The sequence below is a fragment of the Carassius gibelio genome, chromosome A2 (genome assembly GCF_023724105.1).
Source record: "Carassius gibelio isolate Cgi1373 ecotype wild population from Czech Republic chromosome A2, carGib1.2-hapl.c, whole genome shotgun sequence".
Lineage (NCBI taxonomy): Eukaryota > Metazoa > Chordata > Actinopteri > Cypriniformes > Cyprinidae > Carassius > Carassius gibelio.
The window spans coordinates 16,296,846-16,319,605 of NC_068372.1; the positions used below are offsets into that span (position 1 = coordinate 16,296,846).

General features: G+C 37.4%; 2 protein-coding genes across 6 annotated transcripts; one reads left to right on the forward strand and one right to left on the reverse strand.

Annotated features, from left to right (window-relative positions):
* The first annotated feature begins 1,100 nt into the window (after nt 1-1,100).
* On the forward strand, nt 1,101-8,035 carry LOC128028594 (nuclear receptor subfamily 2 group F member 6-like). 5 transcript variants are annotated; one of them, XM_052615861.1, is made up of 5 exons: nt 1,101-1,260; nt 1,983-2,579; nt 2,669-2,763; nt 4,124-4,684; nt 6,450-8,035. In XM_052615861.1, the coding sequence occupies exons 2-5, from the start codon at nt 2,311-2,313 to the stop codon at nt 6,722-6,724; spliced, it is 1,200 nt and encodes a 399-aa protein (XP_052471821.1). In that variant the 5' UTR covers nt 1,101-1,260; nt 1,983-2,310; the 3' UTR covers nt 6,725-8,035. The 5 variants fall into 5 exon arrangements, with proteins under 5 accessions (XP_052471821.1, XP_052471848.1, XP_052471833.1 ...); XM_052615888.1 differs by having other exon boundaries at nt 4,127-4,684; XM_052615873.1 differs by having other exon boundaries at nt 1,148-1,652.
* Nucleotides 7,955-21,915, reverse strand: LOC127939858 (uncharacterized). The gene is made up of 13 exons (XM_052536131.1): nt 21,548-21,915; nt 20,040-21,110; nt 19,330-19,520; nt 18,605-18,776; nt 18,469-18,519; nt 18,266-18,379; nt 13,821-14,567; nt 13,359-13,523; nt 10,857-10,990; nt 10,608-10,763; nt 8,639-8,810; nt 8,508-8,549; nt 7,955-8,389 (listed from the first exon to the last, which is right to left on the reverse strand). The coding sequence occupies exons 2-13, from the start codon at nt 21,072-21,074 to the stop codon at nt 8,243-8,245; spliced, it is 3,126 nt and encodes a 1,041-aa protein (XP_052392091.1). The 5' UTR covers nt 21,075-21,110; nt 21,548-21,915; the 3' UTR covers nt 7,955-8,242.
* Between the last annotated feature and the right edge of the window lie 845 nt (nt 21,916-22,760).

Consider the following 22,760-nt stretch of genomic DNA (forward strand, 5'->3'; position numbering starts at 1 on the left):
GCTATTACTGAAACCTTATCTGGTAGTTGCCATTAACATGATTTGTACTTTAATCACTTTGATCATAAAGCTTTTCCAAGTGTTCTAATGTTTATTCCTTAAAACTAATGGGTAAATGGGTTTTTCTTCTATTTTTACATTAACAATGTTTTTTGTGGGTTAATACTAGCAAGTCATCTGTTAGTGACAAGTCACTTCAGAACAAACTGGTTCTCAACCACAAGTATCTAATCCATTGTAACTGGAAACTGCACAAATTTTGAATTCCATTTGGGATTTGTAGTTCAGATATCAACTAGTCACTTCCAGCTATGTATATCAATTTCTAGGTTTACCACTATTCCAGTTGTTGCTGGTACATATTTTCTAGCTTTACTGCTATCTTTATTCATTTAGGTATCTTCTAATCCAGTGTACTCTAAATTAGTAACTTTTATTAGACACTACTTCAGCATTTGTAATACTACTAGTAAAACTTTTAATTGAAATATAAAGTAACCATTAAGAGTCATTATGGAAAATGCATTTGTAACTAGTGAGATAAGAAATGTTACTGTTAACTGGGAAAGATATTATACAGCCTCTTATAAATAAACATTATCTAATATATAAACACTAGCAAAGCTGGAATAGATATTAGTGGAATAAGTATTAGCCTAGCATTTAATAAATCATTGCTTGTGAAAATTACAGCAACAACAATAACAAAAATGCCGATCACTACTAGTATGACTGACTAAAAATTTTAAAAACTAATAATGATACTAGCTAGATTAAATACGTTCTTTATAAATGTTTTGTCCGATTTAAAATACTTACAGCTATTAATAATATTATAGAGCATTATATATCTAGCCTGTCATGGCTCTAGAATAAATGTTTTCGTATGGTATTTATTTATTTTTTATTTATGTTTTGGCGTCCTGCAGGCATATTTGCAGTCCTTTGAAGCACGCCTGAGGTCACTGATCTCTCAGGAGAAAAACACCACATTCTTTTTTGTGTGCCCAGCAGAGCTGCTCTTTGACTTCTTTGCCATATAAGGCATGAGATACCATGGCAACCGTGGGCTTGAATAGCTGTGTCAAATCCCTCCGCACCCCCCTACACACACATACATACACACATACATACACACACACGCACGCACGCTCGCTCGCTCGCTCGCTCGCTCACAGGCACGCGCACTCTACTGGACACTGGCTCGCGCTATCTCCTGTCCTCTTCAAGCCAACGCGACTTTTGCACTTCGAAAAGCAGGTAGGAATATTGAAACATCCCCCGGAGTTCGCCGCTGTTATCGGAATGATATCTTATCATTCGGGGCGTCAAAGGTAAGCGAAAATATAGAGTGTTCGCCGAAGTCAGTAGTGAGGTACGTTATGTCGCTAAAGCTATGGCTCCACCCCTCCCCCTGCGTGGAGCTAGCTGGAGGTTAGGCCGCATGTCTGTTACTGGCTCTCAAAAAAACAAGAAAGGGGGGATTTATCTCCGGGTCATGGCGAAACAATTAGCGCGAGTTTACGTTGTGGTTTCACCCGTTTATCCGTTTTCAGACAGCGCCACGGTAACTTACAGGGACTCCAAAAGTCTGCCCTAATTTCACAACAAACAAGCGCAGCACTTCCTCCAACAATCAGTATAACCTTACTGTAGGAAGACGAGTCTCTTTATACTGATATGTTTTGAGTGTCTGATTATTGTTTGTTATAGTATGCTTTACGACGTTCATTTAAAATAGTTGTGTGTGTGTGTTTGTTTGTTTGTTTGTTTTTTCCATCATAACTGGATCTTGCAAAATAATTTTGAAAGAATAGACATTTTAGGGAAATTCTCTGGTAATATGCAGATACTAGGCTCCAGTGAAACTACCGTTATATAATAGATCAAATATATTAATACTGATTAATGAACTGTGTCTAATGTTTGATAACTAGCATAGAACCATTCTTTGGTTTCGGGTAACTTCTTTTCTTTCACAGGTGCTGGATTGGAAGCTGAGATCTAAACAACATGTTGATCGAGCTCTGACTAAAGAAGCAGGAGTAAAAAGCAAATATGGTCCGTCAAAGAGGCAAAACAAGATGCACAGCCCACTTTCTGAAGACCAAATTTGACTGACTCGGACAAGTGACTCGTGTCTGAGTCTAAATGTGTCAGACGAAGCTGCAGACAATTACAGGATATAGACGCCTTCACATCTTCTCATTTTAGAACACCCAGCTGTCAAAAAAGGGGGGTCAGTTGAAACTGTCTTTGCCAACAGCACATTTGGGAGTATTTTTCCTCAGTTGTGCTGAGAACCAAGCAATGGCCATGGTGAGAGGGGGGTGGGGAGATCCCAACGGGGAGACTAATGGACTTGGTGACAAGGGGTATCTGAGGGGAGATGAGGACGACGGGTCACCCCAAGGAGGCGGCAGCGACATGGAGGCCGGGGAGGATGATAAAGGTTGTGTGGTTGACTGTGTGGTCTGCGGTGACAAGTCCAGTGGGAAACACTATGGTGTGTTTACTTGTGAGGGCTGCAAGAGCTTCTTCAAACGGAGTGTCCGACGAAACCTTAACTATACCTGCAGGTAGCAGCGATGTTTATGTATGTGCTTGCTGTACGTAATAGTTGATATTCTCAGCATGTTCATTAAGCCATTTTATTGGTGTCTTTCAGATCAAACAGAGACTGCCAGATTGACCAACATCACCGCAACCAGTGTCAATACTGCCGTTTAAAGAAGTGTTTCAGAGTTGGAATGCGCAAAGAAGGTAACTGTCTATCCAGAACAGGCCCTAACCCCGCCCCCCCCCCCCCGATGTCATCGTCCATTATAATGTTTCCCTTCAATTTGGTAGACATCGCCCAACCCTGCTCTCTGTCAATGTTTAATCCACACAGACTCGATTCATGAATCCACTTATGCACTGCTTTGTCTACAAGTTGTAGAATATATTTATAAAGTAAAGGTGCTGTGTCTCTCGTGGAAGATTTAGGACACGTTTTCAAACGTACCATACCATTCCAAAGTTTGGCGTCGGTACGATTTTTTTTAAATGTGTGTGTGTGTGTGTGTGTGTGTGTGTGTATATATATATATATATATATATATATATATATATATATATATATATATATATATATATATATATATATATATATATATAGTGATGGTAAAGTTGAATTTTCAGCATTATTACTGCAGTCTTCAGTGTCACATGATCCTTCAGAAATCATTCTAATATGTAGATCTGCTGCTCAAGGAACTATTGGCAATGTTGACAACTTGTACTATTTATTTGTTTTTAAAACATTTATTTCAGGATGTTTTAATGAACAAAGTTCAAAATAACATTTATTTGAAAGGAAATTTTTGTAACGTTAAAAGTAAATTTACTGTTGAATAGAAGTATTAATTTCTTTAAATAATTGAACTTCTTTAATGCTATTGAATCTACAGCGTCATGGGAAATTAATTGTATTTTATACAAATTGTGAGTTTGCAGTCTGAATTAAATGTGACTGGGTCCCACAAAATTACACAGACAACAGTTAGTTTCTGACTGCATGCAAATACAAGCATACAATGTAATCAGTGTAATCAGTCTTAGAAACGGGGTATTTTAATAAAAAAAGACTCTCACTTTACTGGGTTGGATCAGTCTGACAAACATAATGAGATGCTAAAGCAGAAAGCTTTGGGAATCACTGTTTTATATTTGATAGTTAGAGTGACGAGTCTAAGAGCTGTATTTTATTTTTAGCCGACCCAGATGGTGAGTGTTTACCAGTGCACATGATGAAACTCACATTAGGGTGTGATGACCTATATATTTAATTTCCTCAACCGTTTTGCTCTTAAAACAGTGTGATAGTTGTAATGTTTAGCTTATTATTGAACACTTTGATTTCTCATTTATAAAGTGTCTGAAGGTTTGACTTAAACGGTGTCTGCAGGTTCCTTTTTTCATTTGTTGAGTGCTTTTGTAATCAGGAATTAGATGTTTCTAATCCCTCAGGCCAGTTCTCTGACTCTTGCCAGATGTTGCATGATAGCAAAAGAAAGGAGCGTTGAAGCAAAGTCTATCAAGCATTTCAACTCCATCACGACTCTCCCCTTTCCCCCTTTAGCAGTTCAGCGTGGACGCATCCCACCTTCGCATTCAAGCCTCAGCCCATCCACGACTCCAGTGGGCGGTAATGCCGGCAGCGGCGTGAGCGAGATCTACAACGGGCAGCCGGTGTCTGAGCTCATCTCCCAGCTCCTGCGGGCAGAGCCTTACCCTAACAGCCGCTACAGCCATCAGTACAACCAGCAGATGCAGGGGGGCGGAGGATCCATGGGCATCGACAGCATCTGCGAGCTAGCCGCCAGACTCCTGTTTAGCATCATCGAATGGGCCCGAAACATTCCTTACTTCCCTGAGCTGCCTGTATCTGAGCAGGTGGCCTTGCTGCGGCTCAGCTGGAGCGAACTGTTTATTCTTAACGCAGCCCAATCTGCCCTGCCCCTGCACATGGCCCCGCTGCTCGCCGCCGCAGGCTTTCACTCCTCTCCCATGTCTGCTGAGAGGGTGGTGTCCTTCATGGACCAGGTGCGTGTCTTCCAGGACCAAGTAGAGAAGCTAACCCGCCTGCAAGTGGATTCAGCAGAGTACAGCTGTCTGAAGGCCATAGCACTCTTCTCACCAGGTGCGCCAGACTCGTTACTCAGATTAAACTGCATTTAACCGAACATAATCGAATCCATGAAGATTGAATATATTTGTACTCTATCCAAAATAGTAGAGAATAATGAGATTTATGCTGGCAGTCAAATTCAAGCATAATATTAGCACACTCTACTGGAACAGACTGTTTTTCTCAATGTTTCTTAAATGCATTGTGAAAAACCTTTATACCTGACAGATTGTTAGGAATAAGGCAAATTATAAATTATATACTTCCATATGCAGGTATTCTGTCCTGTAGAATCATGTTTTTAGTTTTAGTTTACACATTCATTTGGCACATTTCCACTCTCAATTCATTCAAACATTTTCAGCTTGTATGTTGGTACTTCGCAGGGAATTGAACCTATGCAAGGCTGCTTTTTTTCTCTCTCAACGTTTATTTTTCAAGTACTAAAATAAAATAAAAATCTTTTGAATTTTGGTTGATCAGAATTTAGATTTATTCCATAATTTATAACTTAAATGTAATGATTAATATAATAATTATAATCATCATCATCATTAAATATCTGTTAATTTATGTCTAATCACCTTTATTTATGTAGTGCTTTTAACAATACAAATTGTGTGAAAGCACTTTACAGTATTTAATATGAAAATAGTGTGTCAATAATGCAAAATGACAATAGTAAACACTCAGTTTTCAATTAAAGGCAGTTCATCACTGAATTCATTGAATTATTATTTTAGAACGAAAAATAATTAATTCCTAATTTGCTAGAAATGATACTGTTATACTGTAATAATGCAAGTGCAGGCATACTTAATTTGTAAAGCATTCTTACAATTTCTTCAAAACATGTTAGCCTGCTAGATAATTTTATCTTGGTGACAAGTTTAAATCAGTGTAATGTGCAACTAAATGTTTAAGTTACCAAAGCTTAATAACAAATGATGGTGCAGCACTGGCCAAACTGGCCATAAGCTTACCTCAAACTCACAAATCGAAGCCAACTTTCCACCATCTTTGACATTTGCATACTTTTTCCACAATTTTTCTCCAAAAGGCGGACACACTGAACCTTCAAACTGGTTATGAATTAGCCATTACCTTCCATTTATTCACTGTGGTTAAATTAACAATACATGTATGCATGCATATATCCACACAAAACAAATGACCAGCAAAATAGAAGGTTTTCTAGGGCTAAACATAAATTATGTCATTATTCTAAATTAATTTTGCAACATGTCAGCTAACTCTAATTAGAGAATTTATAGACCATTAGGTTAAGATTAGGTTAGTAGAATAAGTCACTAGTCAGTTGAATTTGTGTTGATGGCTAGTAGCTGACATGTAGTTGTAGAGTTATTTATTTTTAAGAAAATGTTGTAGTGTACTATTAAAATAGTGTTGCCATAAGTATTAATTGCTACCCACTTTACAGAAATATTATTCAAATATTTATGGTTCAGTCCAAAAATATTGGCAGTTTTCACCTCACAGTCCTAGTTTTGATTTAGATTTCATTCTTTCAACACACCCGAAATTCAAATCGGATTTGAAAAATCCATGTACACACATGGCCAGAACTGTACTTCTCGTACTAGTTTTTGTTGGAAACTAACTACTTTTTTTTATTTTATGGTCTGTCACTTGTGGACAACTTGTCTTGGGCCAGCGGCCCATCCTTATTTGTTGAGCCCTACCATGACCTTGGCAGTGCTGGCATCATTCTGTTCTACTTTCATATCTGTTATATCCTGGTGTTCTTTGTGTTTAGATGCATGTGGGCTGACAGACCCGGCTCATGTGGAAAGCCTGCAGGAAAAAGCTCAGGTGGCCCTGACCGAGTACGAGCGCATGCAGTACCCCGGGCAGCCCCAGCGTTTTGGACGCCTCCTACTGCGACTGCCTGCTCTGAGGGCCGTGCCCGCCAACCTTATCTCTCAGCTCTTCTTCATGCGCCTCGTGGGCAAAACGCCCATTGAGACTCTCATCCGTGACATGCAGCTGTCTGGCAGCTCCATAAGTTGGCCGTATGTTCCTGGACAATAACCATTGTCAAATATGACCACAAACCAGTTTGAACGCCTCTGAACTGCACAACTAGTGAGGATCTCAGTCTAATTTTTCCAAGCACACATTCACATCTGATATTCACTGTATCACCTAATGCAACGGGGTCATACTACAGGAATGGTGAATTCAGTAGTACATGGCAGAAAGCTTGATCTATGCTCTTTGAATGCTCTTATGTGGCCCAGATGCATTCTTAAAAAAATAACTTGAGAAATATTGGTTATCTGATGTAAGGTAGAGTTTTATAGCAAGTTATTAAGTGGAGATTGGTTAAAATCCAAAACAAAAAGCTCTGTCAGTTGGGTGTGAGCATGAAAGTCACTTTGGACTGTCCCTGGAGGCAGCAGGAGATCAAGTCCTTGTGTACCAGAAGGCCTGGAGGAGGAGGAAGTACACATGATGACATCCAAAAACCTATACAAACCAAACTAAAATGGTCAGAATTGGGACTTAAACATTTGTTTTGCCAATGATAACTACTTTGTTTGTATTTTTAGCTCTTTTTTCCCCCCTATCAATGCTAATGCATTTCCATGAGGAGAGATTGAAATTTGCAAAAGCTAATGCAAGAGGTTGGATCATGTTTTGTGAAATAACCATTTGACAAATTAATTGCGAACTGTATTTGTACTTTGAGTTAAGGTACAGGCTTATCTCTTTGAGAATTATTCATTTTACTTTACTGCACGCTGCTGCATTTGAGATGACGAAGTAGTCTTTTTTTTTAGATTGAAAAACCGAATCTTCTACTGGTTTTATTCTGCTTTTCATGCTTTTTTTTCATACTTACCAGTTAATGCTAAACTGGGAATTTTTTTTTAACCTGGTGTGATTATGTATGTCGACTAAAAGAAATACCTCTACGGTCTGTTGAGACTCAAACCGACTTCAGTCTTTCATGGCTGGGTCAGTTTTTTAATTTATCAACACACTTGAGCTGCTCACTTTACACTAAAGAGGAGTGATTGGATCTATCTGTCTATGTTTGCGGTACAAGGCCATTCGTGGTAAGAAACTGCCTGACTGTTTTGTCTTTTGTGGAGCAGTGCTCTGGTGGGCGTTTTACAGGTGACAGCATGTTGTATTTGGCTCTTGTTGTGAGATGTAAGTTTTCTAGCCTTATCATACATGTGAATGACTAATATTACCTCATATTTAGGCCTTGAAATGTATCAGGTGGTCTAATATATCCAAAACGGCAACGTGTACAGTTTTCATTTTAATATCTTTGTCCTTTTAAATACTTGTGTATGACAGCGTGATTAAACCGAAGTATCATGCATTGAATTTTGTACTTGTGAGAACTTTTTTTGTCTGTTACCCATCCTTACAAAGAATAGTGTGAAACACACACACAAATAGCAAACAACATTTTACAGAAAAATCCAAAATATGCACAACTGCAAATTTACAGACACAACTCACTCAGCATAGCTTGTGTAAATGTCTAGACAAATGGTGTCATATACAGTGAATGCATACACATTTTCAGTTTTAGACAAAGAAATCCTGATGATTAGCAATATTAGTCCTCTCTCTCCTTGCAAAGCATCTGTCGTAATTTTTCACCAGTTGCTTGATATGACACAGCTCCTGCCTCAGTTTTTTACAACGGAGCTTCTTAGCCTTGTATTCTGGAGACTGAAGAAAGGAAATGGGCATTAGGGATCACATGGTGACTACATTTAGACCATTGAGGGTAACCAGTCTTTTAATACTGATAGATAAAATATGAACTACTGAGAAATATTTTGCCTACCCGCTTCAGATCCTTGAGTCGATTATATTCATCAGCTACAGCCTGTGTTACAAAGACAATACATTATATATATATATATATATTCAGTGATTTCTTTGCTTTATTATTTTTACTTCATTGGTAATGCCTACCTGGAACTTGGTGGATTCCTCATGGAGGGAGTCCAACTCTCGGCTCAGTTCATTCATTTGATCACTGATATCATCCATTTCTACACGGAGGTTCTTATATTCAGCGAGGCAGATATCAAACTGTTTCTTGTACTGTCTGCGCTGTTCATCGGTTGTAATTTCTGAATAAGAACTAGCAGGAAAAAAACGCTTAACTATATTGCAAAACAATCTGCTGTTGTAACAGTAATAGAAAACAGGTTCTCAGCTGATTCTTGATTTGAACAGAACAACATACAGTGGGGAAAATATTTATTTGATCCCCTGCTAATTTTGTAAGTTTGCCCTCTTAAAAAGAAATGAAGTTTCTATAATTTTCATGGTAGGTTTATTTTAACGTATAGAGACAAATGTAAAAAAAGAAAAAACATATTATATAGCTTAGAAATTGATTTGCATTTCAGCGAGTAAAATAAGTATTTGATCTCCAAGCAAAACATGACTTAGTACTTGGTGCAGAAACCCTTGTTGGCAAGCACAGAGGAAAGTTTTATTTTGTCGTTGGTCACCAGGTTTGCACACATCTAAGGAGCTGTTTTGATCCACTCCTCCATCTCTAAATCCTTAAGGTTTTTTGGCTGTCATTTGGCAACTAGAAATTTCAGCTCCCTCCACAGATTTTCGACAGGATTGAGGTCTGAAGACTGGCTAGGCCTCTCCATGACCTGTAAATTATGTCATTAATAACTCACCCTCAAGTCGTTCCAAACCAGTGAGACCTCCATTCATCTTCCATTCAATTTAAGAATTAGTCTGAGAGCTTTCTGTCCCTCCATTGAAAGTGAGTGTACGGTATACTGTCCATGTTCAGAAAGGTAAGAAAAACATAATCAAAGTAGTCCATGTGACATCAGAGGGTCAGTTAGGATTTGTTGAAGCATCGAAAATACATTTTGGTCCAAAAATAAAAAATTACGACTTTATTCAGCATTGTCTTCTCTTCCGCATCTGTTGTGAGAGAGTTCACGGTGCTGCTGATGTGTTTTCTGGTGCGCCTAATAACAAAGATAACACGTTAGCAGTGTCGTAATTACAAAAAAAAATTATTTTTTCAGCATTGCCTTCTCTTCCAGGTCTGTTGTGAAGCGCGTTCACAACACTGCAGTGACGCTGCTGATGTACGACACTGCTGACGTGTTGTCTTTGTTATAAGGCGCACCAGAAAACACATCAGCAGCGTCGTGAACGCACTCACAACAGACCCGGAAGAGAAGACAATGCTGAATAAAGTCGTAATTTTTTATTTTTGGACCAAAATGTATTTTCGATGCTTCAACAAATTCTAACGGACCCTCTGATGTCACATGGGCTACTTTGATGATGTTTTTATTACCTTTCTGGACATGGACAGTGTACCGTACACACAGCTTCAATGGAGGGACTGAGAGCTCTCGAACTAAATCTAAAATATCTTAAACTGTGTTCCGAAGATGAACGGAGGTCTTACGGGTTTGGAACGACATTAGGGTGAGTTATTAATGACATAATTTTCATTTTTGGCTGAACTAACCCTTTAATGTGCTTTTTCCTGAGCCACTCCTTTGTTGCCTTGGTGGTATGTTTCGGGTCATTGTCATGCTCTTTGGTCTTGCTCATGGTGGTGGGAGAGGCTGGAATGGAAGATTGGACAGGTGTCTTATTCACCTAACAAGCTGATATTAGGAGTAACTTCTGTGTTCCACATGGGCACATAACCAATCTGTGGGAGCCAGAATTCTTGCTGGTTGGTAGGGGATCAAATACTTATTTCACTCACTGAAATACAAATCAATTTTTAACCTTTATCTGGATTTTCTGGTTGGTTTTCTGTCTCTATGCGTTAAAATAAATCTACCACAAACATTACAAACCCCTTAATTTCTCTGTAAGTGGGCAAACACTTTTTCCCACTGCATATGTAGGATAAGAAGTATACATGATAGAAACTCACTCTTCCAAGTCATTCATGGCTAATTCAGTGCCCGAATCTCCAGCAGTGGTGTACCCTGTCTCACATAGCACATCCTCAACCTCATACGTTACAGGTTTCTCTTGCACTGAGCTGCTCTGCACTTCAACTTCCTCCACAGTATTATTTTCAGAATACCTTTAAAATAAAGTGCATTGAAAAGGCTTGTTTGCATTTGTAATTGTAAGAATTTCTCATCATGAACATGGTTAGAAGGTCGGCTGTACTCACACATTACTTTTGTATGCTCCCTCGCTGTAGATGCTCACTGTTCCCTCATTGTAAGAGGGGACACTGTTGTCTGCTTTCACGTGAGGGGAAGCCTTCTCTGACAAAACCACAGTGGGGGTGTATTGAGTGCTTCGCTGGAACAAACCAAGTAGAACTGTTAATGGAGCTGAACCACAGAACAACATGTAATAAGTCAATTTAAGTCTGACATAACCTCTGAATGACCTTATGGGAAACTAGACCAGACTGGAGGACAATCAGAGATACCGTCACAAATTTCTCTGAACAATACTGTATCTTAAGAGACCACTTAAGAGAGGCAGTTTTATATCACACAATACACCAAGGCACTTTAAATCCATCACAACACAATTATCCCACCCTCATGCACATGCATGACTTCCTCTAATGAAGAGCAGTTATTTCAGTTTTCAGGAAGCACACTTGATGAGAGCGCAACATGGCATTACCTGTGTATTGTCTTAACAACAACAAACAACTGAAGTCATTTCCAGGAAAGTAGCTGCATAGTCCAAGAATTCAGAATGACCCAGTCTGAAGTCTCAAAGTGAACCAAATAAAATAAACTTATTTTTTTAGGCCTAACAAATAAAACTGCTGTTATTAGTTGACCTTGTATACTATAACTATTTTTTTCCTGATAATTACACCAGAAGCTATTCTTTACAAGCTGTAATAAGAAGAAACTTACCTAAAAGAAGCTAAAGCTCATTTGGATTAAATTATCGGTCAGTTATTTCACAAGCTGTTATCTGTTTCTATAAAAAAATAAATAACATCATACATCACCTATATACAGTGTTGGGGGTAACGCATTACAAGTAACGAGAGTTATGTAATCAGATTACTTTTTTCAAGTAACTAGTAAAGTAACCCATTAAAGTAACCCTTTGTTTTAATTCACAAGAAAATATTTGAGTTACTTTTTCAAAAAAGTAACGCCAGTTTCTTTGTTTTTCCATTTACTGACTAACAAATAGTTTGATAAACTAACAATTGTGCTTCATTGTTTTTGTTTTGTTTTATCGCTGAACAGTGTTCTTCTTCTCCTGTGTTCTACTTTATAGATGCAAATTTACTTTTCCTTGAGTTTTGTCTGAGTTTTATTCATTACACTTTTTGATGTGAAAGGGATTTTACATTTGCTATAAATATAACTTCTTATATAAAAAACAATCGAGCCCTGCGCATATATAAAAAGTAACGTGAAAGTAACATAACCCATTACTTTCCATAAAAAGTAGCTAAGTAACATAATTAGTTACTTTTTTAGGGAGTAACGCAATATTGTAACGCATTAATTTTAAAAGTAACTTTACCAAACACTGCCGATATAGTAATAGGAATGCAAATGATCTGTGACTGTCAAGAAGGCTCAGTTTGCTACCTGACCTTTGTTCAGTATCTGTCATTATGAAGACAGAAATTCGCTTAAGAAACATTGTAAATTAGTGAATGATTAACACAAAAACAATTCACATAATATGATTGATTTCACTGTATGCCACTGCACTGTAAAAAGTGATTAAAGATAGCATCAGTTACGTAAATGTTACCATTTACTCTTTTTTTTTTTTGCTTTTTACTTCAAAATGTCACGTTTAATTCAATAAGCTACATGAGGTTTCGTTTTCATTAACTGTACTTAAATACAAAAGTAAATTCAACAGAACTGCCTAAGTAGAAATTAAAGTAAAAAAATCACTGGAAGGATTCTTCAAGTAAATATCAAAGTTATGATCCCATATTTCCCATCATGCAATGGGGCATGAATAATTAAAAATGTACAGTGTTTTGTGGTTGCTGTTATGGTATAAGCCATTTAAATCCAATAATAACCACAATGTTTTAAGTGTATTACTGTAATAAAAAGCATGAGATTTAGGTTTGAAAGATGGACTAGCAGTGTTACATGTGAGATGAACACCTTTCATGGGATAATTACACCAAAAAAAATTAAAATAAGAAATGTTTCTTGAGCAGCAAATCAGCATATTCAAATTTAAAAAATTGAATTTGAACACCAAAAAACATTATGAATCGCCTCCTGCTATAATTTTGATGACAAGCAGGAAATGTTCATGGGTCAGAGGCTACATTGAAATGGTCTACAGTCCTACATAAAATGTTTTGCAAACAAAACTTTCATGATGCATTGCATATCATATTGTATATATTGTATATATTTTTGGGTTAGATTAGGATCGGGTGTCTCGGGTTGAAGTTTGCTAACCTAAAATTTCTAAACAAGATACAATATAATGTATAATCCTAAATAGGACGCAAAACCTCTGGACCACACTTGACCCAATTCTTGCTTCTCTAATCCTAACAATACTAATCAAGGAGTTTGTTAAATTTCACACATATTATCAGCTTTGAATACCAGAAAAAGAAATATGGCTGGAAAAAACTGAATGTCGATAGCAATGACCCCAAATAAGTCTGCAAAAAAAAAAAAACTGCCACTTATGAACTCACCCAGTTTTGTGAATTCTGGCTCCTGTTGGTTCTGAGGATAGCTGGTTCCTCCCAGTAAATATTAGGTTTGCCATGACGCCATATTTTGCTTCGAGTCTTATAGGCAAAATAGGCTGCAATAACCAGGGCAATCATGACAAACAGCCCACATACCAGAGCCACAGCCTGAAATTAAAAAGACAACACTGATTTATATGTTATTGACACTACAGGTGCAGATCAGGTAAGAAGTAAGAATAACACTCTTAGAAATAAAGTTTCCAAAAGGAAGCTTTCACACCAATGTCATAGAAGAACGGTCGGTGAACAGTTTCGGTGAACAGTTCTTAAAAGAGCCATGTTTTTCTTAGTCTGAAGAAAATTTTAATAATTTAAAAACATTTTGTGCGATGGAAACGTTCTCTAGATGTTTCTTCATTCAACCACTGAGTGTATAACCAGTGTACGTCTTGTCATACTGACCTCCTCAGGATCCATGAAGCAGTAGTGATGAAGATATCGATTAAAGGACGGATAAGCACCTGGGAAGCCTGTGCCAGCTCCGGCGCTGATGCTGGGAGTCCCTAATGAGGTCTGACACATCATCAGGATGGGGTTGTACATGATGCTTTGTGAACTCTGGGCCATGGGATTCACCCCAATGACAAATATGATGTTTATAATACACTGAAGAACTGCCAGAACCACATCCACCACAAAAACTGTCAGGTAAAACGTTTTTCCACGCACACACCAAGTCTTTGAGAAACTAACCACTAGAATGGCTAAGGATACTACGAAATTAAGAGCTGCCATGGAGATCATGGTTGACTTTGCTGAGTAGGGTGTCATATAAGAGCTCTGATAGCCGTAGGTTCCTCCATAGTACCCAGACCCCGTCCCATAGCCCCCAGATCCGGCAACATAGGCCCCGATGCTGCCCTCGTAGCCGTGCATATCCCAAACTAGAGTGGAAGCAACACAGGCGAAAATAACAAAACAGAGCAAAGCAGTCAGGCCCTCCATAGTTTTCACGATGCCAGGTGGTGAGAACCATCTGTAGAAGTGCTGAGGGTTTCCCTCCGTTTGAGGAGCATCAGGCACTGAAGAGTATAAGCCATACTCGCTTCTTTGAGAGTAGAAACTTCTGGATGTGTACATATTTGATGGGGCAATGTAGTGTGGACTGTACTGAGGTGGACTATCATACTCCTGTGTTTCATTCATGATTCATGAAGGAATCTGAAAAAAGAAATTAGATCGAATTTAGATCATGGTCATTTTGTAAACAAATTTTTTTTTTAATAAAAAATAAAACTCTTAAAATCATAATTATAGCTGAAATCAAATTAAACAAAGAAATAAAATATACAAATATAAAATCCTTAAACTTAAAGAAAACGTAAACAGAAATTTTAAATGTTGCCTTGGAAAAAAATAAATGTTTAACCATTAAAGGGTCAGTTTGCCCAAAAATGAAAATTATGTCATTAATAACTCACCCATATGCTGTTCCAAACATGTAAGGCCTCCTTTTATCTTCGGAACACAGTTGAAGATATTTTAGATTTAGTCCGAGAGCTCTCTGTCCCTCCATTGAAGCTGTGTGTACGGTATACTGTCCATGTCCAGAAAGGTAAGAAAAACATAATCAAAGTAGTCCATGTGACATCAGAGGGTCCGTTGGAATTTTTTGAAGCATCGAAAATACATTTTGGTCCAAAAATAGCAAAATCGACGACTTTATTCAGCATTGTCTTCTCTTCCGTGTCTGTGTGCGAGAGAGTTCAAATCAAAGCAGCTGGATTTCTGGTTCTTACCTTTCTGGACATGGACAGTATACCGAACACACAGCTTCAATGGAGGGACTGAGAGCTCTCGGACTAAATCTAAAATATCTTAAACTGTGTTCCGAAGATAAAAGGAGGCCTTACATGTTTGGAACAGCATAAGGGTGAGTTATTAATGACATAATTTTCATTTTTGGGCAAACTGACCCTTTAAGTATTAAAATGACTAAAACTAAAATAGAAATAAAATAAATAGTAAAACAGCATATAGCAAAATGATAAAAATCTTACACTAATTAAAATTCGATTGGAATATATAAAAAAGCGAATTAAAAACAATAATAAAGCCTATTACAGTATTTATAAATAATACTAAAATAACACTGAAACTACACATTGCCACTTGACACTCATGTGCCCTCAACGAACACCCAGAAAATCTCAATTATACATCTAATAATGTTTTTATATATATATATATATATATATATATAGAAATAATAGGTATGGGGCATGTTCAAGTTCAAAACAGTGCGCAACGTTTTGCTACGGTTTCCGTGTTGAACGTCATGTTTCCTGGAAACGGCGTGCACCGGGGTTTGAGATGTGTTTTCTCTTGTTTGATGGGTGTGTCAGAACTTCAGTCCAATCAGCACCAACATGTATATAAAGCACGCGGTATTAAAGTGAACTCGCACAATGGCTTCAAGGAAAATAATGTACAAATGTGTTCGTTGCAGCTCGGTATACGCAACAACTGAGGATATTAGAAGACATGTTTGTCGTAAGTTTTATGTAAAAATATAGGATATCAACATAATGATGTAGTTGTTTATATTTTTTAGCTTCATTGCAAGTGTATGACATTTGGTATAGAAATTAACAATGGTAATTAAGTGCTTTTCCTAAAAATGAGAAAGAAAATACAGGGTATTAAAACCGTATGAACTACAAATAAAGTCAGTATGTGAGGCTAAATAGATGTGTTTTAGTCTCAATTAGGTAAGAAACACAAAGAATGGCCTTCTAGGCTGCCATAGTTGCAACTCTTGCGTCAACAGAACAGTGTGTTCAACGCATCACCGTTTCTGTTTAAAAAACGTTGTGCAACGTTTTGTCGGTGTTGAACACAGCCCTGGTGTGCAGTCACCGCTTCTGAATGGTCAAAACAGCTTGTGCAATAAAATTCACAATAAAGTAAATCAAGATGGCACAACTGCAAATGATATTGCTTTTATATAACTTTTCCATATTTTCTGTCCGGATAAAACTATTTCACAACAAGACAAAGCATAATAAATCAATGTGTCCTTCCTGAATCACTGAGTATTTCTGAACAAATCAGTTTAGTGATTGATTCAATGACTCACTCATAAAACTAACTTTTTTTTTTGTTCCTGAATAAACTGGTGAGTTTGAAAGCATTGTTTGAGTGATTTGATGACTTGATCACAAAGAAAGCCACTTCTCCAGTGTACTAGAATTCAAAGGTACAGCACGTACATCCTAAACCTTAAAACTGGGTGCTTGGCTGGGTTACCTTTGCACTTCTCCAGTGTAACCTGCAGAAATGTAACGTCCGCATGTGCAGACTTGAACGATAAACACTGTGAAAAGTCACAGTGGTGTTAGACTGTATATCAGCATTCTTGGCTAATCAAATTTCATTGAGTGCATTCAAAATATACATCATCTCATCACTATTTTCATTCCCTGGGATTACAAACATACAATTGTTAGCACACAGCTCTACCAGTAGATCTATAGGAACTCTCACACCCTTTTATAGCACACACCACATTCTCACTCTGGTAGAGTCCAGCCTTAAACACCACTCCCTTCATCAGGCTACTGCAATCCAGTCGAGATGCTCTGAATAATTCAGAGAAACATGAGCAAATGCAGTCATTGGAGGTTTCCATGTTGTAAGTTTTCTTCCTCACATTTCTGTTGCATCCCCCAGGTGCAATATGCAGCCATTATATGCGAATAAAAGAGCTGAAAAGATGCACTGCTAACAGGAATATATCTAATACCGTATCCTCTTAGGTAATTATGCTTTAGAGAAAGGGTGAGCTGCACACCTGTGGTAACTTGAAAAGATTGAATAAATAATAAAAGAGCTGAAAATCAACCTAGCAAGCGTCACACAGCCTCACAGGTGCATGTTGCTGGGACAGCTATTCAAGAATATTGAAAAAAGTTTTTTTCTCTCTCTCTGCCTAAAAAGAAGGAAGGAACTATTTTTTGTGTATTTTTCATGAATATAATTTTACAACTGTCTTCTTAAAAATATTCCTATATAATATTTTAGATTAGATGTGCATATAGCGGTCACAACATCTAATCTGGTTTCTGACAGCTACAATCACATGAAACATAAGCAAATATATTGGTTTGATGACACTGTAAGATTTAAAAGGTCAGTGTTTTGCACTTTTGCATCGACTACAATACATTTTTAAAAGGTATTATTTTGTTTTAAACAAATATTACATAAACATTATGTAACTTACCGTAATATAACAACCACTGGGCTTTTCCTTGTTTGTTTTTTGTCCCGCTTTTCTAAGCTTGGCAGATTTCTGTCAAGTATTGTTTAATGTTTGAGTTTATCCATTTGATGTGACCTGTGACAGCTGCTGCTCATGGCGACTCATGTGAAAGACCTTGGCTTGAAACGCTAAACCCGATCCAACCCGTTGTTACTGACACAATCAGTCTTATTGGCTCTTCACTGGGTCGAAAGTTAAGGTGAACAGGAGGCTGAGTTAATGATTATTAATGTTCTAAAATGCTTTAAAGCTACAGTCCATGTCTGATTTCACTTGTTTTTGTTTCAGTAAAAGTAGGACCATTTTGTAATCTGTAAAATAAGCATTAACACAAAAAAAGAAGAAAAAAAAAAGATATATATAATTTTTTAAAGTGACATGAAAACAGTTGTAGTGTAATATAGTGTATATATAAAAAATATATATAATTTGTGAAAGTAAAGTTTATAGATTGGGGACAAATTGGCATCATGACTTTTTAACAGCAATGTGTAATTAGTAAAAACATTAAGAAAAATAAAAATAAATAAAGAGGCACCATAATATTTATACAATTCTTTTTTTTTTTTTTTTTTTTTTAGTAATTGCTGTCCTTCACAGTGAAATTTCTATCAAAATCATGAATCCTCATCTTTATGTGGCTTAGTTTTGCTTTCAGATATTCACACCATTCCTTCTTCTCCAGAAAGTGTGGATCCTTGTGGAAGCACATAAGAAGTTTAAAATCAATTTTACATCTCTTGTATTTCAGGGTTTGTAGGAGCATAAAGTCAAGAGGTGACTTACATTCTTTTTTTGTTCATACGTTTTCACTAAGTCCATGATTCTCTTGCTATCCTAAATAAAAACAACCAAAATAATTGTCATAACTTGTAAAATGTACTACAGAGGCAATGTAAATGACTCCAATATCATATCTCACCTCAAGGCTTCTCCTGTTATTGATGAGTTGGCTCATCATGCGGTCTAATTCCTGAAACTTTATTAAAGTGGCTGTGATCTCTCTGTGCAGTTCCTTGTACTCCAGGTATTGGTCATTAAAGACTGCTTTGTATTGCTCTCTGTCTTCTACAGAATGGATTTCAGGATATTTTCTGTAAAACAAAAAAAATAAAATCTTTTCATTTTGTGCCATTTCAGATTTTTTTCTTCAGTATTGACACCTAATCTATTTATTATTCTTAACCTAATTTTATTTCTCAAGCCCATCTCATGTTCATCTTACTTTTTTTTTTTTTTTTTTTTTGCAAAGTGTTATTTCATATGGACAAGCTGTGTGGTTCTATTGTAATATTTAACTGCATTTTTCATGTAAAGATGATCAATGATTGAGATAACAGGGGGTTCTGCCCAGCAGTTAGGTGCATTTCAAAGTAAACACCCAGAAATAGCAGCATGACTCAAACACCACCACCTGACACATTATCCATCAAGTTGTCAAAAGACCTTTCCTCCATGTAGACCAGTTGGTTTTACACCATCTATAGTCACCTAAAATATTTACAGATGGAAAAAGACTCTGTCTAGATCCTTTGAGGGGCTCAAGTGGGTTTTGAATGTAACCAACACCTGTTACATTTGTGTGGCCTAAATATATCATTTATTGTTGTTAGACCAGAAATAAACCATGAAGTACAGTATACTAACATAATATAATCAGCGACGATGCTGGGTTTAGGAATGTGTCCTGTTGGAATCTTTCGTTCTTCAGCTCTCTCTGAGACATAAGGCAGCGTGATCTCATTCACAGGGCTTTGATCCATTTCATCTTGGAATGATATCTTCTTGGATCTAGTCGAGGAGCTGCCCATATTGGATGTGGATTTCAGAATATCCTGCTGTAACGGAAAGATAACAGCCATTACAATTAGTACAACTTGATAACAACAGTGAGAATTGAGAAATTTGCGGAAACTGGGAATTTCATTAGTGTTGTTTGTAGTTAAAACTGAAGCAAAAAAAAAACCCCTGTGATCACTATTATACATTCTTTATGAAGTTAAGAACAAAATATTCATATTCTAATTAATGAAATATACACACTACCTTTCAAACGTTTGGGGGCAGTAAGATATTTTATTTTTGAAAGTCTCTCATGCTCAGCTAGGCTTTATTATTATAACAGTAATATTGTGAAACATCATTGAATTTATTCCTATGCTGGCAAAGCTAGTTCTTATTATCAATGTCGAAAATACATGTCTGCTTTATATTTATGAGGAACCCCTTTTGTCAGGATTCTTTGATGAATAGAAAGTTAAATTGATCAATTTAAGGCACCCTTATATTAAAAAATAATAATAATAATAACTAACTGACCCCAAACTTTTGAGAGGTAATGTAAAATGTGCATTTACCTGGCTGTTCAGCTGGCATGTCATGGCCTCCCTGTGACGGCGGGTAGCTTCATGCTTCCACATTTTAAGGCACACCAGGAAGCTTATCAAGTACATGACCATGTTAATGAATATAAACGCAGTCCCAGCCATTTGACCTCCCTCAATATGACACAGATTAGACACGATTGGGTTGATGCCGACTGTCATAAAGCAAAGCCCGCCACGATTCAGATCATTCACATAGACGATACCCGCTGCCATGTACAGCAGCGAAAGGACTAGATTCGTAACAGCCTCAGTAAGAGGCCACCATTCAGAATCCAGCAGGATCGTTCTGTAATACATTGTTAATCCCAAAACCATCAGGATAACGGTCAGTAACCATGAGAGTCCAACAATGACCAACACAAAGGCTGTCAGGGGGCCATTGTAACGATAACCTTGTGTACCAGCGAACCCATAATTTGGTCTGTAATAGTTGGACCACTCACTGTCTCTCTGAATATACGCACATACACAGGCGAAAACCATCCCACCAAACAAAAGTTGAAGGCCTGCAAGTAGTCTTAAAAGGCCAGGCCAAGACTTCAGGTAAGAGTATTTTAACTGGTATACCTCTAACTTCTCAGCATAGTACTCTGCCGGATGGATACTGGTCAGTTCGGATTCAAGAGTGTGATACTTGAGATCACCAGGAAATGCATCCCAATGTTTACTGTCCAGCAATGGAGAAACAGGCGGACTACATCTTGTGCCATTGGGTAGTATTTTAAGTCCCCCTGAGGATGTGGAATGCGATTCAGAATCAGTTTTCTTCCATTTTTTAAACAGGCCATTCCAAGATTTAAGAAAGGCCCTTTTTTTCATCGTCTCGGCTTCCCTGTTGTCCTTCTGCTCGGCTAAACAGCTCTGTTCATAAGGGGAGTAGCTAGAGTCTTCAGAATTGTCATCATTGTGAATTCCTGAAGGATCCTCCTCCGAATATGCTCGGTTGAAATTTTCCCTTTGTGAGGATAAGATGTCATCCGAATATGGTCTGTTGTTGTCCGTCATTTTGCTTTAGCTAGTGAGGAAATCGGAGTCTAGTAGCTGTACACAGTAATATTAGAGAACAATATCAGACAAACCAAGAATTAAACACAAAATATGTAGTTTGATCACTTGCCGTTTCTCAAAAGTATTCAAAATTCATAAGTATTGTCAATAAAAAAAGACATCATAATTTCATGTCCCTGCAGAAAAGATCAGCGTAGTTGGTTGCCAAGCCTGTGTTGTGTTTTGGAAGCTAAAAATTCCATTGGTCTAGCAGCTAACTAGATCTGGTATAATCTTTTCAGCAGGTATGGTTAAAGGTCATAGCTGTATTTGTTTTTTTAAGTACAGTCATAAGTTATACACAACAGTTTCCAATCATCAGCTAAAAGGAAGCTGAACTTTGCTCTTCTAAGCATCTGTTCTGTAAAACATATCATAATCATCAGCCCTGAATACACGAATAGCACCAAGACAAAAATAAAAACACTCACCTTGCTGTCAGAGTAGACTGGTTCGCTGTTAACGTACATGGCTGTGCTAAAATGGCTTCACGCAGAAAAAAACAACACTGATAAAAGTGAGTCAGAGAGGCGCTGTAGCAGGAAGCCTAGCCAGAGCAGAGACTAAACATTGAACCAGCAGAGGCCGAGTCAGGTGACAGACACAGGCTGGCATTCAAGTACCTACAGCCAAATATTCCCTCACCAGAAACTGTGCTTGTACATTCCTAAAACCCTCAAAGGGAATTACCCAAAACCGCTCATTTTGTTTCACTGGAATCATATAACCGAATTTATTAACTAATAATAGTCTTCTTTACTCGTCAGCTGCAGCCGTCGAACATCATTCTGTTATTCCGCTTTTAATCACTAGAGGGCTGTAGATGAGTATTGACTAGCACAGCTCCTGTGCTCTGTGTAAAATAATGAATATTTCGATAGATTGATACTGATTTCACGTTTATTTCTCTAGTTAATTCAGCCTCACGACGAATGCCTAATATAAGAGAGAACTACTCATTATATTAAGAATCAAACATTATGCATTATACATTATAATTCATGAATGTTTCAACTGGTAAAATCTTGGTAATTCCATATTTATGAATAAAAATATGTCATTGAATCATTTAAATTCAGTTAAAACCTACTAAATTAGGTTCCACAAATTGCCACACTGGTGAAATCCTGTGGATAACCTCTAGTCAGCCTATTTAGGGTCCCTTAAATGTGTTTTTTTTATTTATTTATCATGCTTATCATTTGCTCAGTGAGCTCCAATACATATTTAAACTGTCTCAACGCCTTCGTAACAGGGTTACTGGAGGACAGTCTGCTGACAATCATTTCAGCTATTTGTAGGAACTTATGGACACCTGTGTGGTGATCTGAGGAACTGCAAATTACCAGAATACTTTATTTGGTATTCAGCTATTATTACATATATCTTTGAGACATTTCAATGGTTGTCATGTGTCTGTGTTCTGTCAGTGATGTGTGTCTGAATTCACCTTGGAAAATGTCCTAAGGGTCGTTTTTGTCCCAAGATGGCTAACTGTGATCTATCTGCATCCCTCTTCAATTAAATGTTTCTGAGGTCCGCTCCACCGTTAATGGGCATATGTCTTACTCTCACATGCTGTCATTACCAGCTTGAAGTGGCCCATTTTCTTCACTCTTCTGGGATTGTCTCAAAGATGTCCCT

What these genes read in the sequence shown, in the direction of transcription:
- LOC128028594 (XM_052615861.1), top strand. Translation starts at nt 2,311, where the DNA reads ATGGCCATGGTGAGAGGGGGGTGGGGAGATCCCAACGGGGAGACTAAT. An exon ending in AACCTTAACTATACCTGCAG is followed by an intron (nt 2,580 to 2,668) that starts GTAGCAGCGATG and finishes GGTGTCTTTCAG; the next exon opens with ATCAAACAGAGACTGCCAGA. An exon ending in AGTTGGAATGCGCAAAGAAG is followed by an intron (nt 2,764 to 4,123) that starts GTAACTGTCTAT and finishes TTCCCCCTTTAG; the next exon opens with CAGTTCAGCGTGGACGCATC.
- LOC127939858 (XM_052536131.1), bottom strand. Translation starts at nt 21,074, where the DNA reads ATGACGGACAACAACAGACCATATTCGGATGACATCTTATCCTCACAA. An exon ending in GCCAGAATTCACAAAACTGG is followed by an intron (nt 10,991 to 13,358) that starts GTGAGTTCATAA and finishes GGTTTGTTCCAG; the next exon opens with CGAAGCACTCAATACACCCC. An exon ending in GACTCAAGGATCTGAAGCGG is followed by an intron (nt 8,390 to 8,507) that starts GTAGGCAAAATA and finishes TCCTTTCTTCAG; the next exon opens with TCTCCAGAATACAAGGCTAA.